This window comes from Pyrgilauda ruficollis, unplaced genomic scaffold (genome assembly GCF_017590135.1).
Source record: "Pyrgilauda ruficollis isolate IOZ18807 unplaced genomic scaffold, ASM1759013v1 scaffold35, whole genome shotgun sequence".
In the NCBI taxonomy this organism is placed as follows: domain Eukaryota; kingdom Metazoa; phylum Chordata; class Aves; order Passeriformes; family Passeridae; genus Pyrgilauda; species Pyrgilauda ruficollis.
In genome coordinates this window covers 1,230,592-1,255,824 of record NW_024524934.1, presented here as the reverse complement: position 1 = coordinate 1,255,824, position 25,233 = coordinate 1,230,592, and the positions used below count along the sequence as shown (strand labels likewise).

Below are 25,233 nucleotides of genomic sequence, written 5' to 3'. Positions count from 1 at the left end.
CCTTAGGCAGTAGCATCCTGTCCCTGCATATTTGAACCCTGCATATCCCCTATCAAATTAACTCTTGGGATAAAATTTCCTTCACTAACCACCAGATTCCACCACCACACCTCGAAAAATCACATCCCCATCGGTAGAGGGATGTGACTGTCATCTCACACTTAACTGTGGAGCAAAGAATGAGGGTGGAAGTAGTGAGCACAGCTTTGAAGCCACGCCTGCCACGGCTCAGCAAAAAGCATCTTTCGCTGCTTGAGGAAAATGGTTGGACCAGGCAGCCTTCAGAGGTGTCTTCCCATCTCAGTCATTTTGATCTTGCAATGTTTACTTCAAATAATTTATTCTCTTCTGTGTGTCCATCTGTTTGAGTAAAGGACACGAATGTCCTTTGTCTACCTGCGATCCCAGCTTGCCCGCAGCGCGGTTGGGATGACAGAGCAGGAGGCACCGCAGGTGCCCTGACAGGGCACAGGCGGCCGGGCGAGGCTCAGCTTCACGGGTGGGAGCGGCACAGCGGAGCGGGGCGGGCTGGGAGCGGGCAGCTGTGGCAGCAGCCCCCGGTGCACAAGGCCTGGTGCCTCCTGCCAGAATCCTTTCACAGCCGAAACCAAACGGGTTCGGGATGGCAGAGCCGGGCGGGCAGCACCTGCCCGCTCCCCCACCGCATGCCGCAGCCCTACCCTCCTTGGGCGCACTGGCGGCGGGCGGTCCATGCCGAGGAGCGACCCACAAGAGCCAGAGCCGCCACCCCTCTGCCGCCGCGGCCGGCGCTTATTCATCCTCCCCGGAACGCCCGCCGGGCGCCGCCGGGCGCGGCAGGTGGGGCAGGTCTGCGGCGCGGGGGTCGCTGGGACGCGTAGTTCCTTGGGGCGGGCGGCGGCGGCGCGAGGCGGCGGCGCGGACTACAAGCCCCAGGGCGGCCCGCGGGGGCCGCATGGGGGCCGCACCGCGCGCGGGGCGGTGGCGGCGGCGGGAGGTGGTTCCCGGCAGCGCGGCCCCGCGGCTCTCGCCGCTCCCGGGGGCGGCGGAGCGGAAACCCGCCCCCAGCCGCCCGGCATCCAGCAGGGCGACGGCCGCGGCCAGGGCGAGAGGGATGCGCCTCGCCCTGCCCGACAGCGGCGAACAGAGGCCGCCTTTAATTTGCAATTAGCCCGTCCCCAGTCCCCCCTCGGCAAGCACTATCCCATGAACGCCGACCCGCCGCTGGCAGCAGCGGCCGACGGCTTCTCCCGCGGTGCTGGCGTGCGGGTCGCTTAAGCCATGGGGAATGGGATGAACAAGGTAACCCCGCTCGTCGTTGTCGCCGTGAGCGAGTGCATGTGCGCGGGCCAGCGCAGCGGACCGGGGGTGGCTGTCCCTGCCCGCCTCGGGGCGGGCGGGCTGCCGCGGCGCCCCCGCCTTTGTCTCGCCCCTGCGCCGCGGGCACCCGCTCCAGGAACAAAGGCCAGGGCAAGAGGGCTTTTCCCTTCGGTTTTGGGGGTCCCCTGCCTCGGGGAGAGGGCGGAGGGACGGAGACCGCGGCCGCGCCGCTCCCTCGGGGCGCGCCGCCCTCTCCTCCCCAGCCGCAGCGCGGGCGGGCGGGCGAGAGGGGGCCCTGGTTTCGGTGATGTGCCTGGGCTTCCCCTTCCCGGGCGAAGCGAGTTCCCGGCGATCGGCGAGGGCCGCCGTGCCTCCGGCGCCGGGCTTCAGTGCCCTCTCCGTGCCCCCCAGCCCCGGGGGCTGCCGTGGGGCAGAGCCGGCACTGACCCGCGGCAGGAGCCGGGGCGTGGGGCTGTCAGCGAGCGCGGCGCGGAATCGTGTCACTTGGGCAAAGCTCGCTCCGCTCCCGAGGCGCGGGGCAGCGCTGGACATGGGCTGTCGCTGAGGGGCTGGGCCCGCCCGGTGCCGGTGGGACAGGAAAGCGGCCGGCCCCAGTGGAGATCGCAGTGAGGAAGAGGAAGGAAGATGGATCTGTTTTGCAAAGGGTGTTGGCCTTTTGGCAGTAGGGGGCTTATTGTACGCACCGATTCCCCTGGCATGTCATGGCGGTTACCTAGGGGCCACTATCTCCACCTCTGTTTAGAACCCATGTTTGAAAGTGTGGTGGTAACTAGCCTTTTATATATAGCTTACTATGAGGAACAGAAGTTGAGTCATCTCCTCTGTCTTACATCCTGCTTTGAGTGCTTTGGGAGTAGCTTTGCTGTGTGCGTGGCCTTTGACAAAGCAGAGGAGAACAGCTAGAAATAGCTTCTCACATTTTGTCCCAGTCTGACATCCTTGCCCCTGAAAGTCAGATTGATGAACATCCAGAGTGCTTAGTGTGCCACCTGGAAGGGGAAGCCTTTCCATCCTATGGGTAGAGACACTGAAATAGAAACCTTCGGCAGGGAAAAGATCTGGCTGCTGAGGAATCGAGTTAGTGCATAGGAGGTAGAACCTCCCTTGGTCCTTTTCTCAGTTTTTGCTTTCAAACTCTGGGAATAATGTTGTGATATTAGCCATTCACTGATAATAGCCTTCTTGAAATGGCCAGTTAGGAAGAAATACAGCTAGAGAAAGTCCTTTTAGGCTTCTGGTGTATTTGTAGTATTTTTCTTGGAATGCTTGAAATTATCAGAACATTTAGAGGGACGCAATATGGGACACTTAAGCTGCAGTCTGGGGAGAAAAAAAAGTAAAACTAAAAGGAGAACTCTCAGCCCATTGAAGCTGCATTATATTTTACTGTGGTACTGTGTGGGTAGGAATTGGCAATCTGTGACTGGCCAGTTTTGTCATTTTAATTCTTTTAAGTGTTGCCCTGACATGTACCACCTGGTGCTTTCACTACTTGGATTTTTCTCCCCTTTCTTTTAGCTGTATCCAAGAAGTTGAGCTGTTCAGCAGTCTGGGAAGGGCTGGCTCCTTTAAGGAGGCTACAGTCATGTTGGGTACTGGCCATTAGGGTTTGTATTTGTAGGGGTCCCACATGTTGGTCTGGAACTGGCCACCTTCTGAATGTGCCCCTGGATCATCTCTTCCTCTTGATCTTGTGAGTCAGTGAAGCTAGAGGGGCAAGGGGAAGCATGGAGCCATCAGTGCAGATGGAGGTGGTATTTGCTTGTCTCAGTGTAGTCAGTCAATACAAATTGCCTTCATTTCCAGCTGAAGTGTCTTTCTTGTGGTAGAGCTGTATACGGATGGTAGGAAAAAAGAATCAGCTTATTTGATGATGGATTATTTCATTTAAGGAGTCCCTTTGTACAGATGCCAAGGGAAGAGGATTAATGATGGCCTGGAATGGGTGTGGTAAGAAAGAGCTCCAGGGACTGCTGCAGCCTCTGGATGTTGATCCTTTCTCAGTGGCATGATCCCCTCTTTATCTTTCTGTCCCATTATACTGATGTATTTCCTAGCAAATAGCAATTGCACATGACTTTGTGTGGCCATTAGAGTGATAAGGGCTGGAGGCCTGGCATTCTTTTTAGGTGGGGTTTGTCTTTCTTTGCTAATTTTCTCTGTAAAATTAGCCTGGCCTAGTTTTTTTTTTTCTAAAGCCCATCCAAGCCTTCTGACATTTCCCAAATTAAACGGAAAGCATTTGTTCATGCATACCTTTTTTATTCTGTTCAGAGAAGGAGAATCAGCTTGTGAATGTGCATTGACCTGGCTAGTATTAATTTTCAGTACTTCACTTTTTTTTCTTGTATTTTTAAGATGTATATTTTACAGAATGAGTAATGGGGTCTGACTTAGGAAATTGTCTCAGCAGTCTGATTTGTGTTCATGGTTAATGTCTAACTTTGACTTGTATTCAAAGTTCAAGTTGAAGTCTGTGGTTGAAATGTAGAAAGATGTTTTCCAGGAGCTGAAGTCTAGTGGCTGAGATGGTGACAAGATTTGACTATCTGTGAACAGGATCTTGGTGAAAAGCTCTTCCTGGGGTTTACTTGTTGTTTAGTGCTGTTAAAGTTAACTGACAGTTATTCATGTAAACTCTTCAGAAGATTCGAGTATTATCTCTACAAAAACGGCAGATAAGCCCTGTTGTAGGAGTGGATTAATAAGAAATTTAAACCAGTGTGGCTAGTTATAGCTGAGGTAGCTCATTTTATGGAAGTCAGAGAAGTTGTGCCAGTTCATGTCAGCAGCAAATCCCCCTCCCTGATGTGTGCCACTCTCGTGTACTACTGGACAAAGGTAGGCTTGTCTTTTTTTGCAGTGCCTGGACGTCTCTGAGAAAGCCCCATGGACTTCTCTGGAGTGCCCATCAGTACTAACACAACCAAAAGCAGTGTTAGGCAAGGAGTTAGATGCTTTATTATAAGCATTTGTTGATATAGGAAACAGCAGCAAAGTAGTCCTTCAAGCCATTTTCCAGAGAGGTGTATTGTCAGAGGGGACTGACAGAAGCATTAGCAACTACTGTCTGTCCCAGGGCTCGGTCTTGGTGCGAGGTGGAGAACGTGAGCTGCTCTCATGTCAGGTGCAAACTAGGGCAGACGTTGGTGTCCTTGTCCTTTGGTTGTGCATTCTTCTACATTGGTTACTTGGCCTGTGGTCATTTTCTCAATGTTTCGGATCATATAAAGAGGCTACTGTTTTTATTCATATAGCAGTGGTTGAGTAGTTCACAAAAACAACCATGTTATTTTTCTACTCTTCTGACTCCCACCCCTTCTCTCTCACACGCCCCTAGCTGCCATCAGCCTTCATTTTGCACATCTCGGAGCTGCAGTTACTGAGGGCAGTGTGAGATGACACAGCTGAAAGTTCCCAGCCATAGCTGAGTGCTGAAGTATTAGTCAGCATGACATGAAGATTCACTTCTTTTCAGGCAGCTTTCACCCATAGTAATGTTTCTTGCTTCTAGAATGACTAGTACAAGAGGGATAACATCTGTCCTTGGTTGCACGGTGTCCTAATTACCTGTCTATTGTACAGCATTGCTTCCTGATGCACAAATGCAGACTTCTGGATTTTTCCTCCTTTGCTAACAAGAAACCTCATTTTTGCAACCCCCCAGTGTTTCTCACTATCTTTAATTTCTAATGTCAAAGCTTAACGACTGTGAATTGAAATGAGGCTTTTATTCTCTCTTGAGAATACACATTTGATGCAGAAATAATGTCCTGGAGTCTGAAATGCTATAGTCTACAGCAGTAGTGGTGTGATGGAAGATTTGTGCTGCAGATAGGAAATACCAGACAGCTATTTTAAAATACCAGAAAGCTTTTAAATTTTTTAAAAATTTTTTGTACTGAAGTTGAGGGAGCTCACTGGAGTGATCTCATTAGTGAAATCCATTCGTAACTTGAGTCCTTTCTACTTTAGAACATGATTTTGTTTGCAGAATTTAGCCTCTTTGGCAGCGACTCTTGAATACTGTCCTATCTGGAACAGCTACAGGCTTCTTTTTCCTAGCCTGGGATGCAGCATTAGAGCTGCACTTCTAGCAGTGTCATCAAGAGTGCTTGAAATACTGAATTGTCCCTTGAAACCATGAGTCTTGTGCACATGGAAGGGGGCAGCAGGATGTTGTAAAGGTTCTTTGCCCTACACGATACCCTGGCATTGGAAACTGTCCTGGGCATTTTTGCTGTCTTTGTAAGAATGTTGAATTTGTACAAATGAAGAGGGAAGGAAAAGGGAAAAAGCTGTCTGAGCTTATCTTTGCAAAATGTATAGGTGCCTGTTTGTACTAGACTAAAGAACTGTTCTCTTGATGAACCAGTGCTGTCAATCAGCCCTTAATTTTCAAGCAAGGGTCTGCAAGCAATAAGGTACAGCAAGGGTCCTGGAGAAGCTGTCTCTTTGTATCAGGGGAAGAACTGAGCCCTGTGTTTATAGCTGGTGTGACACAGCAGACAGAGAGTGATCGCCCAGCAAAGCCTAAAGGGAGGAATGTTTGCACAAACCAAAGCTGCAAGGAGTGCAAGAGGTGCTGCAGCTTTTCTGTTGCCCGCAAGGCTCAGTAAATAACAGCGAACATGATGCTTTGACCAGATGAAAGCCATGAAGTTAGGGCAGGTCAGAAGCTGTTTTACAGGCTCTTCTGCTGGCCCTGCTAACCTGTGCATGGTGGGCTGGGGTGCCTTTCAGCAGGAAGGCTGCAGTGAAACTGAGTCTGTGGCAATGATCCCTGATGAAAAGTCCTTCATGACTTTTGGGACTTCACGCTGCCGGATTGAGCTAAATGGGTGGAGTTTTCCCTTTAAATAGCTGTGCCTGAGAGGCTGTTCCTGCTGTTGTGGTGACACCAGGGTGTTGCTAAGGCTATAGGAAATTAGTGCTGATATATCTGTATTGGTGGTATGCTATGCACAGACTGAAGAAAAATGTCGTATGGTTTCACCACCACAGTTCTGATCTCCTCAAAGGATGTGGGTGTGGGTCAGAGACTTCAGGTGGCAGAGAACAAAAATCTTGGCCAGCAGTTTGGTGTGCCTGGCAGTTTTTTGATGTCTGTAGTGCTGTTCCTAAGTTTGGGAGGGTTATGAGAGGGTAGGAGGGGGTAGCACTACAGTGTCATCTGTTTCTGTACATGCACGTGCCCTCAAGCACATGCTGGTCCTTGGGCAGACCTTGAAACTCCCCAAATACCTGGTACCTGGTATTTGTTATGGAAAGAGACTGAAGTGAAGTTAAAGAATGTCCTGTAACTGACACCTGTGCAGGCGTCCGAGAGTGTGGGGTGAATGGGTAGGTCTGGGAGAGAAACATGCATTTCACAGAATTTCAGCAGTTCCCTTTCTATGTGAACACACAAGTCACTGTTTGCAGTGATTTCCTCTAAGAGCTGCACAGTGCTGCAGCCCTGACTTGCATGGCTTTGCACTTCAAACGCCTCGAAGTATGTAATTTTGCAGGGCTTTGTCCAGCTTCCTTAGCAACTTTAGGCAAATCACCTTTGCTGTGTGAAGTTTCATCATTAGTTCCATGAGGGTAGCTGTTACCCTGCTGCGGGGGGCAGGGGAGGGCTGTATTGTGAGGCTGCTTTGTAATTTGTAAACTACATTTGCTGTCCTTGGAGAGCCTCCATTAAGTGGAAGAATCCCCACTATTAACAACCCCCATCTGCCAAGGAATGCTGTCAAAGCTCAGCATGCCTGGAACTATCTGGTTTGAGAAGGCTGCAAAAGTTGTCAGCATGTTTTAGATTGCATTTCACAATAGTCTGCTAAAGTAGTATGTTCCATCCTGTATGCAAATTGAACTTTGTCAAATTGTCTTACCACAAGATATCTATATTTGATACTATATTTCTTTCTCACAGATTCTCCCTGGCTTGTTCATTGGCAACTTTAAAGGTAAGATTAGTTTTATTACTATCTCTAGGATTACTTAGCAGGGATCTTAAGGTGTTGTTTTGCAGGCACTCAGAATTCTCTGGCATCTCTGTAGCTTTTTAACCCCATCTTGCTTCGTGTCTGGATTCACCTGGTAGCACTTAAAGAAGAACTTGTTTGCTCTCTCATCTGTGTGCTGTGCTGTAAGTAGTTTGAGAAAAGTAAAATGAATACCATCTCCTTGGAGCATGCTTCAGCTGGAATTCCTGAACATTGGCCTGCCTTAAACAAGTCCCGTGCTTGGCAAGCAAGCCTGTGAGCCAGGCAGATTCTTTGTGAGGCTTATTACAAGTCCTCCTTATAAGTAAAGGCTTACTATACCTCCTGCTCATTGCTTTCATTATTTTGGTTATTTATAACAACTGCTAAAGAGTTCTGTTGTCACCGCTTGTGAGACTGATATGTCTGCTGGTTGCAGCCTGACCACTGATACTCGCACTGTCTCTGTTGCAGATGTAAGTTTCTATGGATTTTTTTTTTCCTTCATGCATGAGGTTAATTTTTTTGTGTACAAGAATACAGACACATTTAGAAATCACAGGAAACCTTATACAGACATCCAAATAAATGGCCTGTTCTCAAAACACTCTCTTAACAGCAGTTCTGGCTGACTCTCCCTACTCAGAAATAAACCAGTTGTGCATGTACGGTTGTTTTGATAGATGTGGACCCCATATTTCCTATGCTTGGGTAAAACAGCAAAGCAGAGCTCACAGGGACTCCTGCAATAGATATCCTGTCCTTCCTGGGCTGTCTGATACCACACCCAGTCTGTTAAGGCTGGCAACATCTACACTGGATTTAGATGGTGCTGCACCTTCTCTCTGCCTCATGCCCACTCTTCCCTCCATGCCTCCCCATCCCAAAACCTGTGAGTTCAGTGGTTTTTTGCCTGTTTTGTCTGCTTCTGGATCTGCTGACCCATACTGTGGATCCAGTGCTTGCTGCCCCTTGGGACGTGGAGCTGGTAACTTTGGAAGGCAGCCCGGAGGTACATGTGAGGCTAAAAGCTGCCTTTTGCCACACCATAAACACAATTGCAATGGCTGCTGTGTGAGGGAGTTAATTGTGCCATGGTAAGGAAAATGAGGGGATAGAGGTGAATTCATGCTGATAATGAAAGCAGAAAAAAAGAAAAAAATAGGGAAAAAAAGAAAATAAGGCCAAGAGGGTAGTTTTGAAAGCCCTTTGGATGGACCACTGCAGGTCTGATGACGAAATTAAAACTTGGTGACAGCCATGTTGCTTCCTCTTTTTGTTTTCTTTTCTCTTCCTGAAGTAATTCAGGCAAGGGGTGGAATTGGGAGGGTGTTGGATAGTGGAGTCCTTCAGGTTTCAGGTGGGGTGAGCAGGATGGGCCCTGGTAACGTGGCTCCCCATCTGTCCCTCTCACCATGGCCATCCCGCTGGTAAGTCCTTGCCCAGGGGAGTGAAACTCAGCGGGAGCATCTGTTTGCTGGTGCAGCTCTGTTTTCAGAGCAGGGGACTTGGCCAGGGTTGCAGAGTGAGTCAGCATCTCTGCCCACACCAGGCCTGTGGCCTCTCTCTCCCCATGTGCCTTTGGGAGTGGCCCTGGAATGACAGGGCAGGTCACACCCATGCGGAGAGCAGAGGCGTGCAGGTGGAGGTGCTGTGCGTGGAAGTGTTTCTGGGAACCTCGTTGAAAAAGAGACAGAGGGTGTAATGCTTCTGCTTACCTCTGTAAAAGAGAGGAAAGAGTTGTCTTTAACCCCGGTGTTTGTTTCATGGAGTCTGTTTTTTAAATTAATTAAAAACACAAACAAAAATGTCAGTTTATTTACTGCTATGACCTTTGCTCGTATTGCATTTAATCATTACATTCTACCCTCACAAGTACCTGTTATCATCTCAGATAAGCTACCATACCTGGTGAAGAAAAGATAGGTGCTAAAGTACTTCACTGATACAAGAGCGTGCTTTTACAATTGTTACCCTTTTCTGCATTCCTTGTCCTTCAACATCCCCTTGCCTCGCTGCTTAGGAGCAGTTGCAGCAAGCTCTCTGTGCGGTGAAGTCATCCCATTTAGGAACAGGTTGTTGGTTAATTACCAGTGTATTTTTCTGGAGGAGTTTGATCCCGATGTTCTTGGGGCGTGTTCTGATTTATGAGACTTTTTAAAAAAGTGACTAGTGAGCGTTGAGACTGCCAGGAAGGGGATCACTGACTGAGAAATACTCAGCAGCATGTGCAGTTGGGATTGGTCAGAGTATCCTGATTTGGGTAGCCAAAGTGACTAGCTACTCATAAAGGCAGGGGTTTACGAAATTATTTCCTGTAATACATTTTTGACCGGTCTCCCATTCTTCAGATTAAGACTGATAGCTTGAAATTGAATGAAGTTGCATCTTGTCAGTAAGAGGAGGAAACACTGAATCCCTGGTGTTGTGCATCTTGCCTAGACACAGGGCTGAGAATTCGAGGCACTGTCTGAGTCCCTGAGCTGGGGTGGAGAGGAGGCAGCTTCTCCTGAGGCTGAGTCAGGGGAATGTCTGTAAATCGCTCTGATCTGCCCTCTGGAGGATAGTCTTTCCCCAGTGGCTCCTCAGGGAGCCTGGGCATGCACAGTTTCCAGAGCTAAATCAAAGTACCATCCTACTCACACTCCTGTCTTGCTGCTTCATGGGAGACCTCTGGGAACACTGGCAGGCTGGGAGAAGGCACAGTTCTTCCAGATGGGTGCCTTTCTGCTGAGTGAGAGTAGGATGTTTGAGATGTTAAACACTAATTCTGGAGGATTGTTGTCTGGAGAAGGCATTCAGGAATTGCTCTGATTGGGGAATTATTATTCACCATTCAGCTATATTTCTGCTTTTAGACCTAGTAAACTTAAATACAGTCTATGATAGAGCAGTGCAAATTCTGCATTTGTCTGGGAGATAAACAGAGGCCCAGAAACAGCTTGTGAAATGAACTTGTGGCAGAAATGGAGCTGAGCTGTGGAGCTGAGCTTGCTGCTTCTGCTTCATTTGGTGTTGCACAAAACTCTAAGCACATGGACTTGCGAGGTGCTTTAATAATCACCTTAAGGGTCTTTAGGGTAGAAAGTTACTTGTAGTGCTGATTATGGAAAGCACTGATGTATCTCCTGAAATCCCCCTAAGTCGACAGAACTTGAGTATGTCTCTGAAAGCCTTTCCTGAATAAGCACAGATCTTGGCATGTGTTCAAGTGCTTTTTATCTTACAGGCTCTATAAGCATGATTCAGCTCATCAGTAGCACATGAAAAGTGTGGTATGCTCCTGAGAGGTTATATTTGAGATTGCACAGCTAGAGGGCAGAAAAATTCAAGAAGAACCATATGTCCATATAAAATACAAGACTGAGTCTGGTCTGAAAACCCAGAAGGAAACAGCACTTGGGATTTTTCTGTGAAAGTAAAGGAGTAGTTATTTCTTTGCAAATGGGAGAGGAGGGGGCTAAGAGGGAAAGATGAGGGAAAAGAAAGAGGAAGTTAACTCTTCTTTCTGCCTCTGGTTTTAGAGAAAATTTGTTTTGTCGTTTGTGCCTTACAGATGAAATGCAGTCTTCTCAAAAGACAAGGAATTTATTGTGGGATGGCATGTCCACTTGTCTTCTGCACTGGTAACCTGATGGCCCTTGAAAATCACCTGTGCTCACAACAAAAATGGTTGATTTGTCCTTAAGGGATTGACAGGACCTGGTTCTCTGCACAAATGGAAAAATGAGAGATTCGTAATGGGTGCTCAGTTTGCTTCCAAACCAAGAGGTGTGGCACTAGCAGAAACCAGAGACTCAAGAGTGTTTCTACCTTGAATATTAAAGAACTTGTGTTCTTCCTTGTTTGTAATCATTCAAGGTTTTTTCCATGGAATATTTGGGGGCTTTTTAATTTGAAGGGGAAAGCCACAATATGAGGTTTAATTTCCCCAAAGAGTCCAGTGTTGCTGTGGATGGTCTGGAGAGTCTTGGGGAAGTTTCTGCCTTTCCCCTTACTAAGCGTATAAAAAGGCAATGCCCACCAAGTAGCTCTGCTGTGTTTCTAAAGTCAGTTAATTCCTATTCTCATCTGCTTAGTATTTTTTTTAAGTTCTGTTTCCTAATGCTTTATATCAGGTACTTGAAAACAGGACAGGATGGAGATACCATTTCCTTTTTCAGCTCACCTTTTGAAGGAAGACTATTGGTACTCCATTAAACAGAGTACTGACCTCTTTTCCCCACCTTTCTTGTTCCCCAAAAAGCACCTTCTGAGAGGATGGGACAAAATATATTTTAGAACAATATGAAGTGGAGACAGGAGAGGTGGAGTTTTTGTTCATGTACACAGTTTGTGTGTGTGTGTGTCTGTGACTGCACATAGCTGGATTCAGGAACAAAGCTCTCCTGATGGAAAACCACTCTCAGTAATAGCTCTGAGTGCTCTGAACCACCACACAGGATGTTCTTTAGGTGGCTGTCTCTCTATCTGTCTCTCTCCAAAGCAGAAGATGAAGCGTAGACAAAAATTTCTTTATATAATAAAACCAAAAAAATCTGATGATGATGAAATTGTCTCTATGCATCTGCAGGTTGAGACTTAATATTGTTGTACATGCTGGGCTGACTTGCCTTCTCTGAGAGGAAGTCCTTATCCCTCACCTTGCATTTCTGTGGAGGCACTAAAATAGTGATGTAAGAGAGAATGGTTGTAGGTACATTTGAGACTTCACCACTGTAGTATTGGAGTTGTTCAGTCATTGATGTGCCCTAGCTGCAGTGGTTGGAGCTGTGTCTCTTTTGCTGACAGGGATGGAAGAACACTGCACTAGTGGTTTGCTCCCCAGCCACACAGTAAGGCTTCCCAGGGCTGCAGGGAGACGAAGTCTGAGGCCCCGGTCCCATTTTGATGACTTTGGCAGTGCTTTTGTATATAAGTGTTTGCAGCTCTCTGCATGAGTAGAGGTTAAGCTTGGAGTCATCGTATGAAACTGAGGGAAAAAAGGCTAAATGTGGGAGGGAAAGAGGAAGACTTCCCCAGTGTGAATTGTGTAATTTTGTGTGAAGTGAGAATTTCCCAAAGGCTTTACTCAAAAGTCCACATCTGCATTAGCTGAGAAGCACTTTGGTGTATGAAACAGAATGTTGGTAAGCTGTTGTTGAAGAATAATACTGCATTTGAGGCACCCTTTAGAGGATGCACAGGAGGGAGTCTGCTAGGTAGGTTTAATCAATAACATTTGAAAACGGGGTGTTTTATGCTGTGATTTTAGAATGTGAGCTTGGATGTGCTTGTACAACATTGTGTTACAGCAAAGAAATTAGAATTGCTGTGGTCGTGGTGGTTGTTTACATTTTTGGTGGTTCTTCACATAACCTCTACTTTTTTTTTTTTTTTTTTTTTTTGTTATTTATGGTATGAGACTGTGAGGGACAGGATATCTTATTTGTACTGCTGTTTAAATAACCTTATCTGTAGTATCTGTAGAGACTTAAGGCAGGTGCTGGGGAACCAGGGGAATTTCCCCTTTGTAAACTGTTTGAAGTTTAGATCCAGATAGTAGCTGGGAAGCTTTTTCTCCTCTGCTTTAGTGAACTGAGTGCTTATTTCCCAAATATATTCAGGACTTGCTGGCTACCCTGTAATGTAGGTCTGGGATGCCATTTCCAGCTTGTTTCTAGGAATATCTGAAATCTCAGTGTATAGTTTTGATTTGCTGAAATTCCTTTAGCCTGAGTCTCTGTTAACTGAAGAACTAAGGTATTTCACTCTTTTTGAGTTATACTATGTCCATTAGGCCTTTCAAACTAGTTCAAAGCAGTCAGCATTTAATTTGGATTATATCTTCTTTTAAAGCAGTTTGCCTTGTATGGCAAGACATTTCTTACCATGTTGGTCACATTGATAATTAGAGATTGGGGTCTCATTGTGCTAGGTGTACCTTAACACCATGAGTTCCAGCCAGCAGGCTCTGAAGTCTGCCCTTAGTCTTTGTAAGACAGAAAACAGTGATTTTTAGGGGCACTTAGGTTTCTGAGCTTCCAAATCCTTGCCTGCTTGGACGTTCCCTAAGGACGTTCCCTGAGACTGTCCTGCAAACTGTTAAAAAATCTGAAGGTCGGGTGGATTAGAGGACATCGCCTGGGAAGCATTAGCATTTCTTCTATGAAATGTTTTCTCTGATATTTTTAGGAAATTTTATTTGTTCTGTGAAGCTAGGCATTAATTCTGTTTCAGACAGAATTTGTGTTAATTCTCTCCTGAAGGATTAGGCATCTGTGTTGATCATGCAGGCTTGAGCAGTAGTGAATAAAATCCTTGCAGTTTTGACTCTTTTCTTCATTTTATTAGCTGTAGAGAAGCTTTCATAATTGGATTAGGTTTAAATTTCATTGCTTGTTACTGTGCTCACTTGGACCTTGTCTATGAGGCAGTATAATTAAATGCCCAGTTCTTTTTTGTGATGTAGAAAAGGCATTGAAACTTTATAGTAGGTGGATAAGATGACCCAAGAGATGCTAATTGAACTCTTGCATGTACATAAAGAACGCACAGGTGATGCTATTATTTTTGTACCTAGAGAGAGCCGGTTCGAAACCTTTGTGGTCAGTGCTCTCTTTTTGTGTGCAACCAGGCTAATGTGAAAAGATTGTATGGGCAGGTTTCGAAGGCAGGTGTTCCCATCACAAAACCACTGCTGTACTTACCATGGTGTGCTGTGCCATTCTCAAGCAAAAAGGTCAAAAGTAGATGGGCACAAGCTCACTTTTACCTGTATTGGCGGTTCTTCCAGGTTGTTTTTTGACATGCTGATAGTTTAGTATGGGGAAAGTTGCTCACTGATGACATTGTCTATTTTAACCTTTTTTTCTCATAGAATCAAGCCTATGGTGTTGCCGTATCTAGCATCAAATTTTCAGTCACCTCAGTTTTCTTTCCAGTTTTGAATGTCTGAAACCCCTTGGTTACAGGTCTAGGAACCACCTTTTCACAACTACACTCCCTTGCTGTAGCATTTTGCTTTTTCATGCATTCAATATCTTTATCACCTGTCTCTCTTTAGACTTAAAATTATCATTTGTATTGCCTAAATGCACATTTTTCTCTACTGGTTCACAGAAAGTAAGAATCTTATTATCATCTTGGCTTGTCTGCAGGAACCTCAATTCAAGTGATATGGTTGGCTTCCCTTCTCAGACCTGGATATCACAGGGTCTGTGAAAAATTTCCCAAGTGAAAATGTATTCCCTGAAGGGGGATTTGTGGGTAGAGAGGAGGTCAGATATTTCTTGTACAGCTCTGAGTGCGTGTTCAGATGGCCATCACCTGCACACAGGCATGCACAGACTTACATTTCGGATGCAAAATACATGAAACTTCTGACTTGAGAACACATTCCTGAGTCACTTAAGCTTGGTCTTTATATAGTATATAATTTGTTTTGGAGTTAGAAGTGTGTCTTCCCGTTACCCACTCTGATGATGGTGTTCTAGAACAGCTGCATTTGAGGTTTTGCCTGACTTCATGCAGCTTCAAAAGGAAAGGTATCAACAATAAGTAACTTTTCAACATGTACAATGGAAATGCTATTTCAAGAGATTAAAAAAATTATCTTCCTTTTTTCCCTCTATCGCAGATGCCCGAGATGTAGAGCAATTGAGTAAGAATAACATTACGCACATTCTTTCAATCCATGACAGTGCCCGCCCTATGCTTGAGGTAAGAGTTGTGGGGGACTCCACAGTAAATCCTTCCTTTGCAGTTGACTGTCACAGTCATCTTGGGGTTAATTTTTTGTTCTGTGCAATTGATGTTTTGAGACTGATTTTCTTGAAAGCTGTAGTTTTGAGATCCAGCCACAGGTTTTGTTGTTGCTGCTTTATAACAACAAGAAATGTTACTCTCAAGGGAAGAGAACTATACTGTCAATCTGTATAACACAATAATGGGATTGTGTTATTAATTTAATAGTAAAGGTAAGTTGGAGTTTAAGCATCACATAAACAACATTCCTTCCCCAGTACTAACCCTTCTGTGTACTTGGGCCCCTTCCTTGAATCTTTATGGCAAATGGGTTTGCAGTCCTTTTCTATGTGAAATTGTCTTATTTAGGCTTGGAGTGTGGGAGGAACCAGTGATCCTCACATAATAGATCTAAAATAGCAGGACATCTGTAGTCTCCAAAACTTTACATAAAGTATTATTCCCATTATACTGAAGGGAAACTCATATGAAGACCTGTATTTACTGTGTTATCTTGAGCAGGGAAGGAGCTGGGAACAGGATACAGGTCTCCTTTGCTGGAATGCTATGATTTCTTCTTTACACCAGCTTACTTTGGAGGGGAGTCTCCCTGGGCTTTGCCACATCTTAAAATCTGGCTATTTGATTTATGTCAGGAACTATTATCCTCTATGATTTATTCATTCCTTCCCTGCATTCTGCTTCTCATGAAATGTGGCAAAATCGTGGGTAAGGCAGTTGGTGTTAGCCCTCATATACCTCTGGGAATGTCTGCTTTTCTTTTTCTTCATGCAAAATGTCTCCAGTGATTTCAGTCCTTAAACTACAAAATTTCCACTTCTCCCACGCAAGTCAATAGGTAAGCCAAACAAGAGGCGTCCCCAGTAGTCACAATCAACCCCAATAATAATTAATGGTAATGGGGAACTCTGGGTTGACCTTGAATTTATAAATGTGCTGAAGCAGATTTATAAAGGTACTTCATAAAATAAAATGTGCTTTAGCTGTTGACTTTGTTACACTGTCCATTTGACTTGTGTTGTGAAGTCTGAAACAGGCTGAATTTCAAGAGTGCTCTTAGTTGAAGAGATAAACATTTTTGCTGAGTAAAGGAGATGTCATGTTGCCTCTAGGGTGCTGGTCTTTAAAATGAATGGAATTTTCTTTTGTTTTATCATGATTAGAAAGCTAGGAAGACTGATTATGGTACAGATCAGCTGCAGCCTCAGGCCAGTGCTTCTGGTGGTGGTAGTTCTGGCAGCCCACACACCACCTCCTTGCTTGTAGTGGTGCATCTGTTTGTGAGGCTGCATGGTAAATAGAACTGGGAGCTTTTGTGGTTTAAATATAACCAGGTCACCATTTCTTCCTCTAGTTACCACCACAAAAGACATGAAGGATTATGTTTACCCAGATCTCTTCCCAATCTGGTTCACAGCAGTGTCTCAAAAGTAACAGTGGCGCATGAACAAACATGTGAACAACGTGACTGGTTGAGGATGGACTTGCTTTAATCAGCCCTGCTTCCAACTGTGCCTTCGATTTTCTCTGCATACAGTATAGTTCCTTTAAAACTCCTCCCCAGTTCCTAGAGTGGTGTAAGGATTTCAAATTCCGTTTGTTTGGGAGCTGAGCTAATTTTGATTACTTTATCAGTCACAGTCTTACTGCAATGATTGTTTTCGACTGAATGCTTCTGTTTAGGAGCAAAGTGCCTTAAAAACTTCTGTTAGGTTTGATTACTTCCTTTGTTTTTTACATCCATGCCAAGTTTTGGGGGTGTTTGTTTACAACTTGTGTGTCCACAGTATTGGGGATTGTTCTCATGTCCACTGAAATCAAATAGGAATGTTTTCCCTATGTGTATCCCTCATCACCTTTCTCCCCAAATTTCTGTCATGGAAAGTGATTACTTTTGTGTTTAGAAATCATCTGATGTTATTCAGACTTCTTAACATGCAATTGCAGTGATAAGGGAATATCTTTTCCCTGAGATTGCCTGTTTCATTTGTATGCATTTATTTGAATGTTGATCACCTGTAAAAAGCTGCCTTTGCTTCTGCAGTAGTTGCCTTTGTCTTTAACTAAAAATATTTTATCTCCAGTATTCCCTAGTCGTGTAGGAGATGTAGGAACCTGTAGGAAATTCTACAAATAATTCATTAGACAAAGCTTTCTGTGCACTCTAAGGAAGATAAGTGTTTTTAGACATTGAAAAGCTACTACTGTTTTAATAGCATGTTATCAAAGAGAATTTGGTCTTTTCTGCCCATGTATGGAACAAAGAATATGGATACATACTTTAGCTCTCAGAAGTCGCAAATTAACCACATCTTGCTTGTCAGATTTTGAAGGTTCATCACTGTTTTGATGCAATAATACCTCTGAATAGAGCACTTAAAGTGGTGTATCAGAAGTACTGATATACACAGCAGGTCTTGTGGGTAGAGAATGAAAATGCCCAATCTCTCTTTGTCATTCATAGTCAAGAATGAAATACTGGAGAAATGGAAACAAACATCAGTCTATGTGGTGAACACCAACTAGCTACAGACTGTAAAACTGTTTTCTACTGTAGTAACTCAAGGCATTGTCCCTCTCTGTGATGTTACAGACTGTTTTTACCTGCTTGTTTGAAATGCTCACAGTACCTTTTAAAAAGTATGCTTTCCTGTGTGACTTAGGTTTTGGGTATAGGTTGCTTCAGTTCCTTGTAAGTTAGTAAGCTATTAGAAAATGATTGAAGAGTTTCACAACAAAGTATTATATTGGTTTAAATTACATGTGCCTACTGAGATATACTTAAAAAAAAGTTTTCTTATAGAAATTTGGTTTTGAACATTATCTCAATCACCATTTACAAACCCTTACAGATGTCTGATTCATGGTGGCTCATAATCAAAGTTTAGGAAGTCATAAGTGCTTTCAAGCTAGAATAACAGGAAAAAGTAGGTATAAAATTAGTTGGATTCTAAGACTTCTTACGCCTTTAGGCATGGCTAGCTTGCATTAAGTGCAAGACACAGAATTTTTTGTAAGACTTCAAGTGATTTACACTGGAAAAAATTTGCCAAAATCTGGCTTGAACTATATTGCCATATTGCCCTTTAGTTCTTTTTGTATAAACTGTTTCAAATAAGTTTTTCCTCTAATAAAACTAACTTTGAAATATATTCAGAGAGCATTCTAAGGCTATTGTCCCAACAAAGTGCACCATTATTATACAGGATCTTAACCAATTTGGTGACAGTTTTGTAGTTTAAAGATGCATGTTTATAGCTCCTGTGATACAAATATCTGTCTCATGGAAATCCCTATGGCTAAGCAGGTAGCATGTCCAAGAGGAAGGTGTGCATGCCGTATGGAACCAGGTTTGTTATTTCAGATGTAATGAGTGGAGCAGTGTCCAACAGCACCATGTGTGCTCCCTCAGTAGCACAGAGGCAGCAGCCTTGGTGAATCGAGTTGTCTCCTCCAGAGTACTTTGGATGGCTGCCCATGGGACACTCACAGATGTTTTATAAATCCACATAAGAGCCATGAACAGCGGAGAATAATTAGGTTTCTTGCCACCTGCTTTTTCTATTCTATTTCTCCATTAGTTTAGGTTTTAAAATTTCTATTCAGAATATGAGACACAGAAAGGTAGATGGGGAAACATGTCTCTAAGTGTGCTTTAGATAATAACATGTCTGGCAGTGACCTGTAGGATCCATCCAAGAGGTTGTCTTGTGTCTGGACTTCTGTAAGGCCTTTGACATGGTACTCTGCAACATTCTTCTCTAAATTGGAGAGACGAATGTGATGGCTGGACTGTCTGGGTGAGGAATTGGTTTTATGGTCACATCCAGAGGGTCAATAGCTCAATGTCCACTTGTGAGCAGTGCCCTTCAGGGGTCTGTATTGGAACCACTGCTGTTTAGTGTCTTCATCAATGACATAGACAGAGGGATTGAGTGCACCCTCAGCACATTTACAGATGACAAAAATTTTTGTTCCAGTTGCTCGAATTAAGGTATATAAAGGTAAATCGTGTTAATCTTAACAGAAGAATATGGTTGCAGGTCCATTGAGGTTTTGTCTCTGGATTTTCCAGGTGTTTAATCCTCTTCTGGGGTTTATATGGGTATGAATGTAGGCCCAAACTAAATAGACTGTTGATGTGGATGTTGATGTGGATTGTGCAGCAGCTTGAAAACAGCTGCATCTCGTTCTGGAAAGTGTAGGCTGTGGTGGACAGTCATGTCCAAGCAGCTGAACTTATCAGCATCCTTATTCATTCTCTCCTCATTCCTCCACACAGCCACAAGTTTAAATGCTGGTAGAAGGAAGAATGCTTCCTATGCTGCATTGGGCAGTGGTTGCTGTGTGCAAAGCAGGAGGGAGGACAGCGTGAGTCCTGGGTGAGGGAGGAGTACTGAGTTGTTCTTGTCAAACAGGTGCTCAGACCCTGTCCCAGAGAGGTGTCATCCCCAAAGAGAGGCAGGGATGGATAGGTGTTCTGTGGGTCCCCGTGTGGAAAGTCCACATCAGGACTGCACGTCATTGTGGCTGGCAAATGACGTGTCACAGATTCGGACTGGAAGTAAGCAAGACTTCGACCGTGCGGGTTAGTAATTGCTGGAATATATTTCCATAGGTAGAGGTGGGTTTTCTCATATGCTCCATTTTTGTGTGGAAGTTGATTCAGGTAAGGCTGGGTTATAGTGGTCTTTAAGTTCTGCATTTCAGCGCCAGAGCATTTCACTGTCCTCAGTCTGTCTGAGACACTTTGAGGTGCCAGTTGTGGCGACTGTTGTGAGCATTGCAGACACCTGTCCATCAGTCAGGAAATGGACTGAAACCAGCAGGTTCTTTCTCACTGTCCACCACACATTTGTCAGTTACCAGTAATTTTGCTGCTGCTCTTGACCTGCACCAGAGGTTTGATCTAATAAATGTATGAATCCCATTACCAGTTGCCTGTGATTGTGGGGTCCTTTGGCATTAATTTATTTAGCATTATCATTGCCAGATTGACTCCTGCTGTGTCACAGGAAGCTTTGATGCTGCACTCATCTGGTAGACATCATAACGATTACAGTAATGTGGATTTTAAATCAACAAGAGTTCATGTGGGCATGCCTGTACTGTCCCTTGCCACAGAAGCTCTCAGTTGTTCACTCACTTAATGAGGAACTGCATTAAGAGCAGCTTTTTGCATGTGTGCTGCCTCTGTATGCATGTCAGTTTTCTTTCTTTGTTTTCTGTGGCTTCAGAATATTTGTTTAGTTTTTATTTTCAGTATGTTGATTTTTTTTCCCCCTCATTCTGCAGAGTTAGACAGAGCACCCTAAGAGGACAGTTATCTATTTTTCCTTTGTGTTCTGATGCCATTAACAATATCGTCTTAATCTGGTATGTGGTGTCTCCAGAGCAGTGGTTTTCCCCTCTTTTCCTGAATTTGACTACCTAAATAATTGTTGATATGGTGGGTGGGTGGAGGGATGGGGAAGGCAGAGAAAAACTGGTTGCTGACTGAACTACTGTGTGTGGTTTTGAGCACCACAATATAAAAAAGACATTGAGCTATTGGAGAGTGTCCAAAGGAGGGCCATGAGGATTGTGAAGGGCCTTGAGGGAAAGCCTTATGAGGAATAGCTGAGGTCACTTGTTCTGTTCAGCCTGGAGAAGAGGAGACTTAGGGCCCTGAGACCTCATTGTGGTCTTCAGCATCCTCACAAGGGGAAGTAGAGGTGCAAGCACTGATCTCTTCACTCTCATGACCAGGACTTAAGGAAACAGCATGAAGCTGAGCCAGGGTAGGTTTAGGTTGGTTTTCAGGAAAAAGTTTTTCAACCAGAGGGTAGTTGGGCACTGGAACAGGATCCCCAGGGAAGTGGGCACAGTACCAAACTTGTCAGAGTTTAAGAAGTGTTTGGACAGCATTCACAGGGAACTATTGGTGTAGCTATTGGGGTGTCCTTTGCAGGTCTGGGAAGTGAACTGAATGATCCTGATTGGTCTCTTCCAACTTGGCACAATCTATGATTTTATAGTCTCTTTTGTCCAGTCTATCAGCTTATGCAGCCAGCAAAACTTAAATGAACTGTGTCTTGGAAATAAAGAACTTCTCAGACAGGTTTTCTTACAAAGAGTTTTAGATAGTTTTTTCCTTTCAAATTCTAAAATTTTTATCCTAATAGAAATAGGGTTTCAAAGATTTAGTCTGAAAGGGAACTGAAAGGGAACAACAGTTAAAAAGCTCTGTGATGATCTTTTAGAAAAATCTTTCATACTCCCTGAGTAAACAGTCAAAAGCATTAATAGAATACAGGCAATGAAAATATGCTGTAACTGGAACAGAATCAGTAAGTGTGAGGAATAGAAATTGTGGAAAAATAAGGATGCTGTGGAGAAGATGTATAACTTCTCTGCACCAGATTAATCACTGCTGGATGCTGTGATATACCTGTTATATAAGGTATTAAGAATGAGAAGCATGCATCTGGGGAAATCACAAGAGGAAGTGCTGAATAAAGATTATGAATGAAAAATAAAGTGTACAACTGGCTGCTAAATTCAGACCTTTGGAAGAAAGTGAGGAGCTAAATGACTGAACACCTATCAAAAACTGAGAAATGTTTATACGATCAAATGGTCATAGCCTGAAGACCTGGTATAGATAATGGATTCATACCAGCTTGCATTAAGATTCGGAATCTTGCTTCATATTTTTCAAGCCTGGCTGTATGGTGTAAGTCTTAATGCAGTTTTAGCTGAGCTTGATAATCTTGCATGTTTACCCATGATCTTTAGACTATACATGCTTGTTTTTTTTTGAGAAAGCAAAGTCAGCTATTTTAGAAGAACTGAAGTGGCAGCTCTGGCACAACACAAGTAATCTGGTTAGCACAGTTTGTGGATTGCATTTTTGCAGCTATTTAGGTTCTGACTATAGAAACCTATGATATCTACTGTTAGCACTTAATGTGATAACTTTGGCCTTGTCCTTTAAGTTTTTTAATTCTTTCCTTATTACAAGTTTGGGGAAACTTCTTTCTCTCATGGCTGCACTTTCTGGATTGAGTTAATATTTTTATGTGTATGTATAATAGGAATTACCCTTAAAAAAAAATCCTGTGTTATACCCCCAGTTTTCCCAGCTGATAACTTTGGAAGTGCTGAAAGCTGCTTTAGTGATTTGTTTTGATTCAGAGAATAGCTTGGGTTAGGAGGGGATTTAGAGACCATCTCATTCCAGCCCCCTGCTGTGGACAGGGACACTTTCTACTACACCAGGTTGCTCAGAGCGCCATCCAGACTGGCCATGAACACTTCCAGGGATGGGACATCCACAGCTTCTCCGGGCAACCTGTTCCACTGTCTCACTCTCACTGTAAAGAATTTCTTCCTAACAACTAACCTAAACCTACTTTCTTTCAGTGTGAAGTAATTTTCCCTTGTTCTATCACTACATGCTCTTGTAAAAAGTCTCCCTCCATTTTTCTTGTAGGCTCCCTTCATGGACTAGAAAGCCACAATTAGGATACCCCAAAGCTTTCTCTTTACCAGGCTGAACAATCCCAATTCTCTTAGCCTTTTATTCTAGATTGTATTATTTTATTATCCATCCATTTAAACATCTCAGTAGCTGTCCTCTGGACTCTGTCCAGCAGGTCCATGTCCTTGTGTTGGGGCCCCAGAGCTGGATGCAGCACTCCAGGTGGGGTCTCAGCAGAGCAGAGCAAAAGGGTAGAATCCCCTCCCTTGCCCTGCTGGCCATGCTGCTTTGGATGCAGCTCAGGATGCTGTTGGCTTTCTGTGAGTGCACATTTCTGGGCCGTGTTGAGCTTATCCACCAGCACCTCCAAATCCTTCTAGGCAGGACTGCCCTTGATCTGTTCATCCTTCACTCTCTGAGGACTATCCTCACACACATAGTAGTCCAGAAAGCATTTGTCTGGACTCAAAGGCATATCACTGCTTAACATTAACTAACTAAAAAGGAAAATACTGGGAAACCAATCAGCTGTATTTTTTTTTTTTTTTACGCAAACACAAAACATCAACATATGTTTATTCTGGAGAGATGCTGCTCAGGAAGTGAAAACAGCTAATCTGTTAAAACTGTATTGCAATATTGAATAGCATGCAGAAGTCTTGAACTGTAAAAGGCCTTTCATATATGAAAACTGCATCTTGATGACATGGCAATTGAAGGCCCTGCTGGGTATCACTGTGCAACATGTGCAGGCTCTTTTGTCATTAAGATCCAACCCAGACACTTAACAGGAACTGTTAAAGAGGGAGATGGCAAGACAGCCTTCAAAATGAGAGGTGCTAATATCATATAGCAAGGTCATGGCTGTTATATAAAGACCAGCTCTACAATTAATAATTTAGTCAAGTTGCACTGTTGCATTTCCATCCGTGGCGCTAAACTCATATATCACCAGTGTTAGAAGCTGTTGGTTTTCAGCCATTGTGTTAATTTCAAGAGAAAGTGTACAAGCACTTCTTCTAACAAAAAATCTTAACTTTCCTCTTTGATGTTTCACTGTCTTTTCATGGTAAGGGTTTCCCCTCATGAGATGTTTCAGAAGACCATGCTGAGCAAAACAGCTACCATTTTTCTTTCAGGTATAGCAGCGCCAGATGATTCTAGTTTGAAGTAATGCCCTGTCTGGGGCATTGATTCTGCTTGTGAAGTTGGGAGCTCTGAGTAATTTTTCAAATATTACTCCAGTAGCCTACTAAGAAGCCACCAACAGACAAAGCAGCTTTTAAAGTGTTCCAGGCCAGGCCTTCATGATGGGGTACCCCTGGCAGAGGCTGCTCTGGTGAGGCACTAAATTAGTTCACAGTTTGACTTGCTCATCACATGTGAGCTGTGTCGAGGGAAGCACGTTCCTGCCATGGCAGGTGGCAGGGAGGAGAGGATGCCTGGAGCTTTCAATGGTGAGCTGTTTGCATGAGGGATGTTGAGACCAGTAGATGTCTGGTGTTTCTAATTGCTTGGTTATGGTGTTAATCAGAACAGGACAAGTGCCCTGACCTGCCTCTGCAGAGGACACAATATGTTAACCCATGCTTCTAATCACAAAATCATAGAATGGTTTGGGTTGAAAGGGACCTTAAAGATCATCTAGTTCCAACCCCCCTGCCTTGGATGGGCAGAAACACTTTCCACTAGACCATCCAATCTGGCCTTAAACATTTCCAGGGATGGTGAAGCCACAACTTCTCAGGGTAACCTGCTCTAGTGTCTCGTCACCCTCACAGTAAAGAATTTTTTTCTAGTATCTAATCTAAACTTGCTCTCTCTGATTGCACCCATTTCCCTTTGTCCTGTCACTATGTGCCCTTGTAAAAAGTAAAGTGAGCTTATTCCAGAGGTGTAGTGATCATGTTCCAGCATTCCCTTAAAGAAAGAAGCAGTTGTGATATATTGTGTTATTTAGCACTCAGGGACCCCCTTGAGGGTTCAGGGATAAGTGTGATTGGTAGTGCTCAGATAGGCCCTGACATGCCTGGGGGCTTGAATAAATCATGTAGTCAAGGCAGACTAACAAAGTCCTTCCTCTCAGCTGAAGTCCTGTAAATACTCTTGGTGTGTCCTGAAGGAGATAAACCACAATTGAATACGAAGTCATTAGTATTTTCTCCCACTCTGCAGTCTTTCATGAGACAGGTTAGAATGAGAATTCAGGGTTAGAATTAGAAATAATAACCACATCTCTGTGCAATTAAAACAAAATTCTTACATTTTCAACATTTGCCTCTTTTAATTTTAGAGAGAAGAGATGGGGAAGGAGGGTTTTAACAGGACACTTTCTATTTGTGATTGGCACATTCCAGCCTTAAGGAGCTTTTCAGAAGTGTCACTGAGACTACTTCCTAAGAAAACTGTGCAACCAGCATTGTAAAACACTGACATTGTATTATTCCTGACAACAAGAATGAAATGTATGAATTCTGTTGCAAAAGCATCACATTTGCTGCTGTTCATATTGTTCATGTAATTGCAATTTTGTTTATAGTATTTTTCAAAGGCAAACCTGAGTGTGTTGTTCAGTCAAGTCAATTAGTGGTTATCCTTGGCTGAAACACAAATGCATTTTCTGTGAGTCATTAATAAAATCAGCACTAATGGTGATTGCTACAGAAAGTAACTGAAAGGACAAACAAACGGTTGAACAGTTTTCAGTTTAGCAGGTTCAGTTTGGTACATTACTGG

General features: G+C 44.0%; 1 protein-coding gene across 7 annotated transcripts in view; it reads left to right on the top strand.

The window, feature by feature from the left end:
• Window positions 1-419: 419 nt before the first annotated feature.
• DUSP22 (dual specificity phosphatase 22) overlaps window positions 420-25,233 on the top strand; it is a 44,003-nt gene continuing 19,189 nt past the window's right edge. The window contains exons 1-4 of one of the 7 annotated variants that reach the window (XM_041475537.1): window positions 420-819; window positions 7,238-7,271; window positions 7,366-7,453; window positions 14,908-14,990. In XM_041475537.1, the coding sequence (XP_041331471.1) occupies window positions 623-819; window positions 7,238-7,271; window positions 7,366-7,453; window positions 14,908-14,990 (402 nt within the window). In that variant the 5' untranslated portion in view covers window positions 420-622. Of the gene's footprint in view, window positions 820-953; window positions 1,282-1,872; window positions 1,996-3,971; window positions 4,162-7,237; window positions 7,272-7,365; window positions 7,454-10,845; window positions 11,061-14,907; window positions 14,991-25,233 lie in introns of those variants that run through there. The other 6 variants (XM_041475539.1, XM_041475542.1, XM_041475541.1 and 3 more) reach the window with 6 other exon arrangements.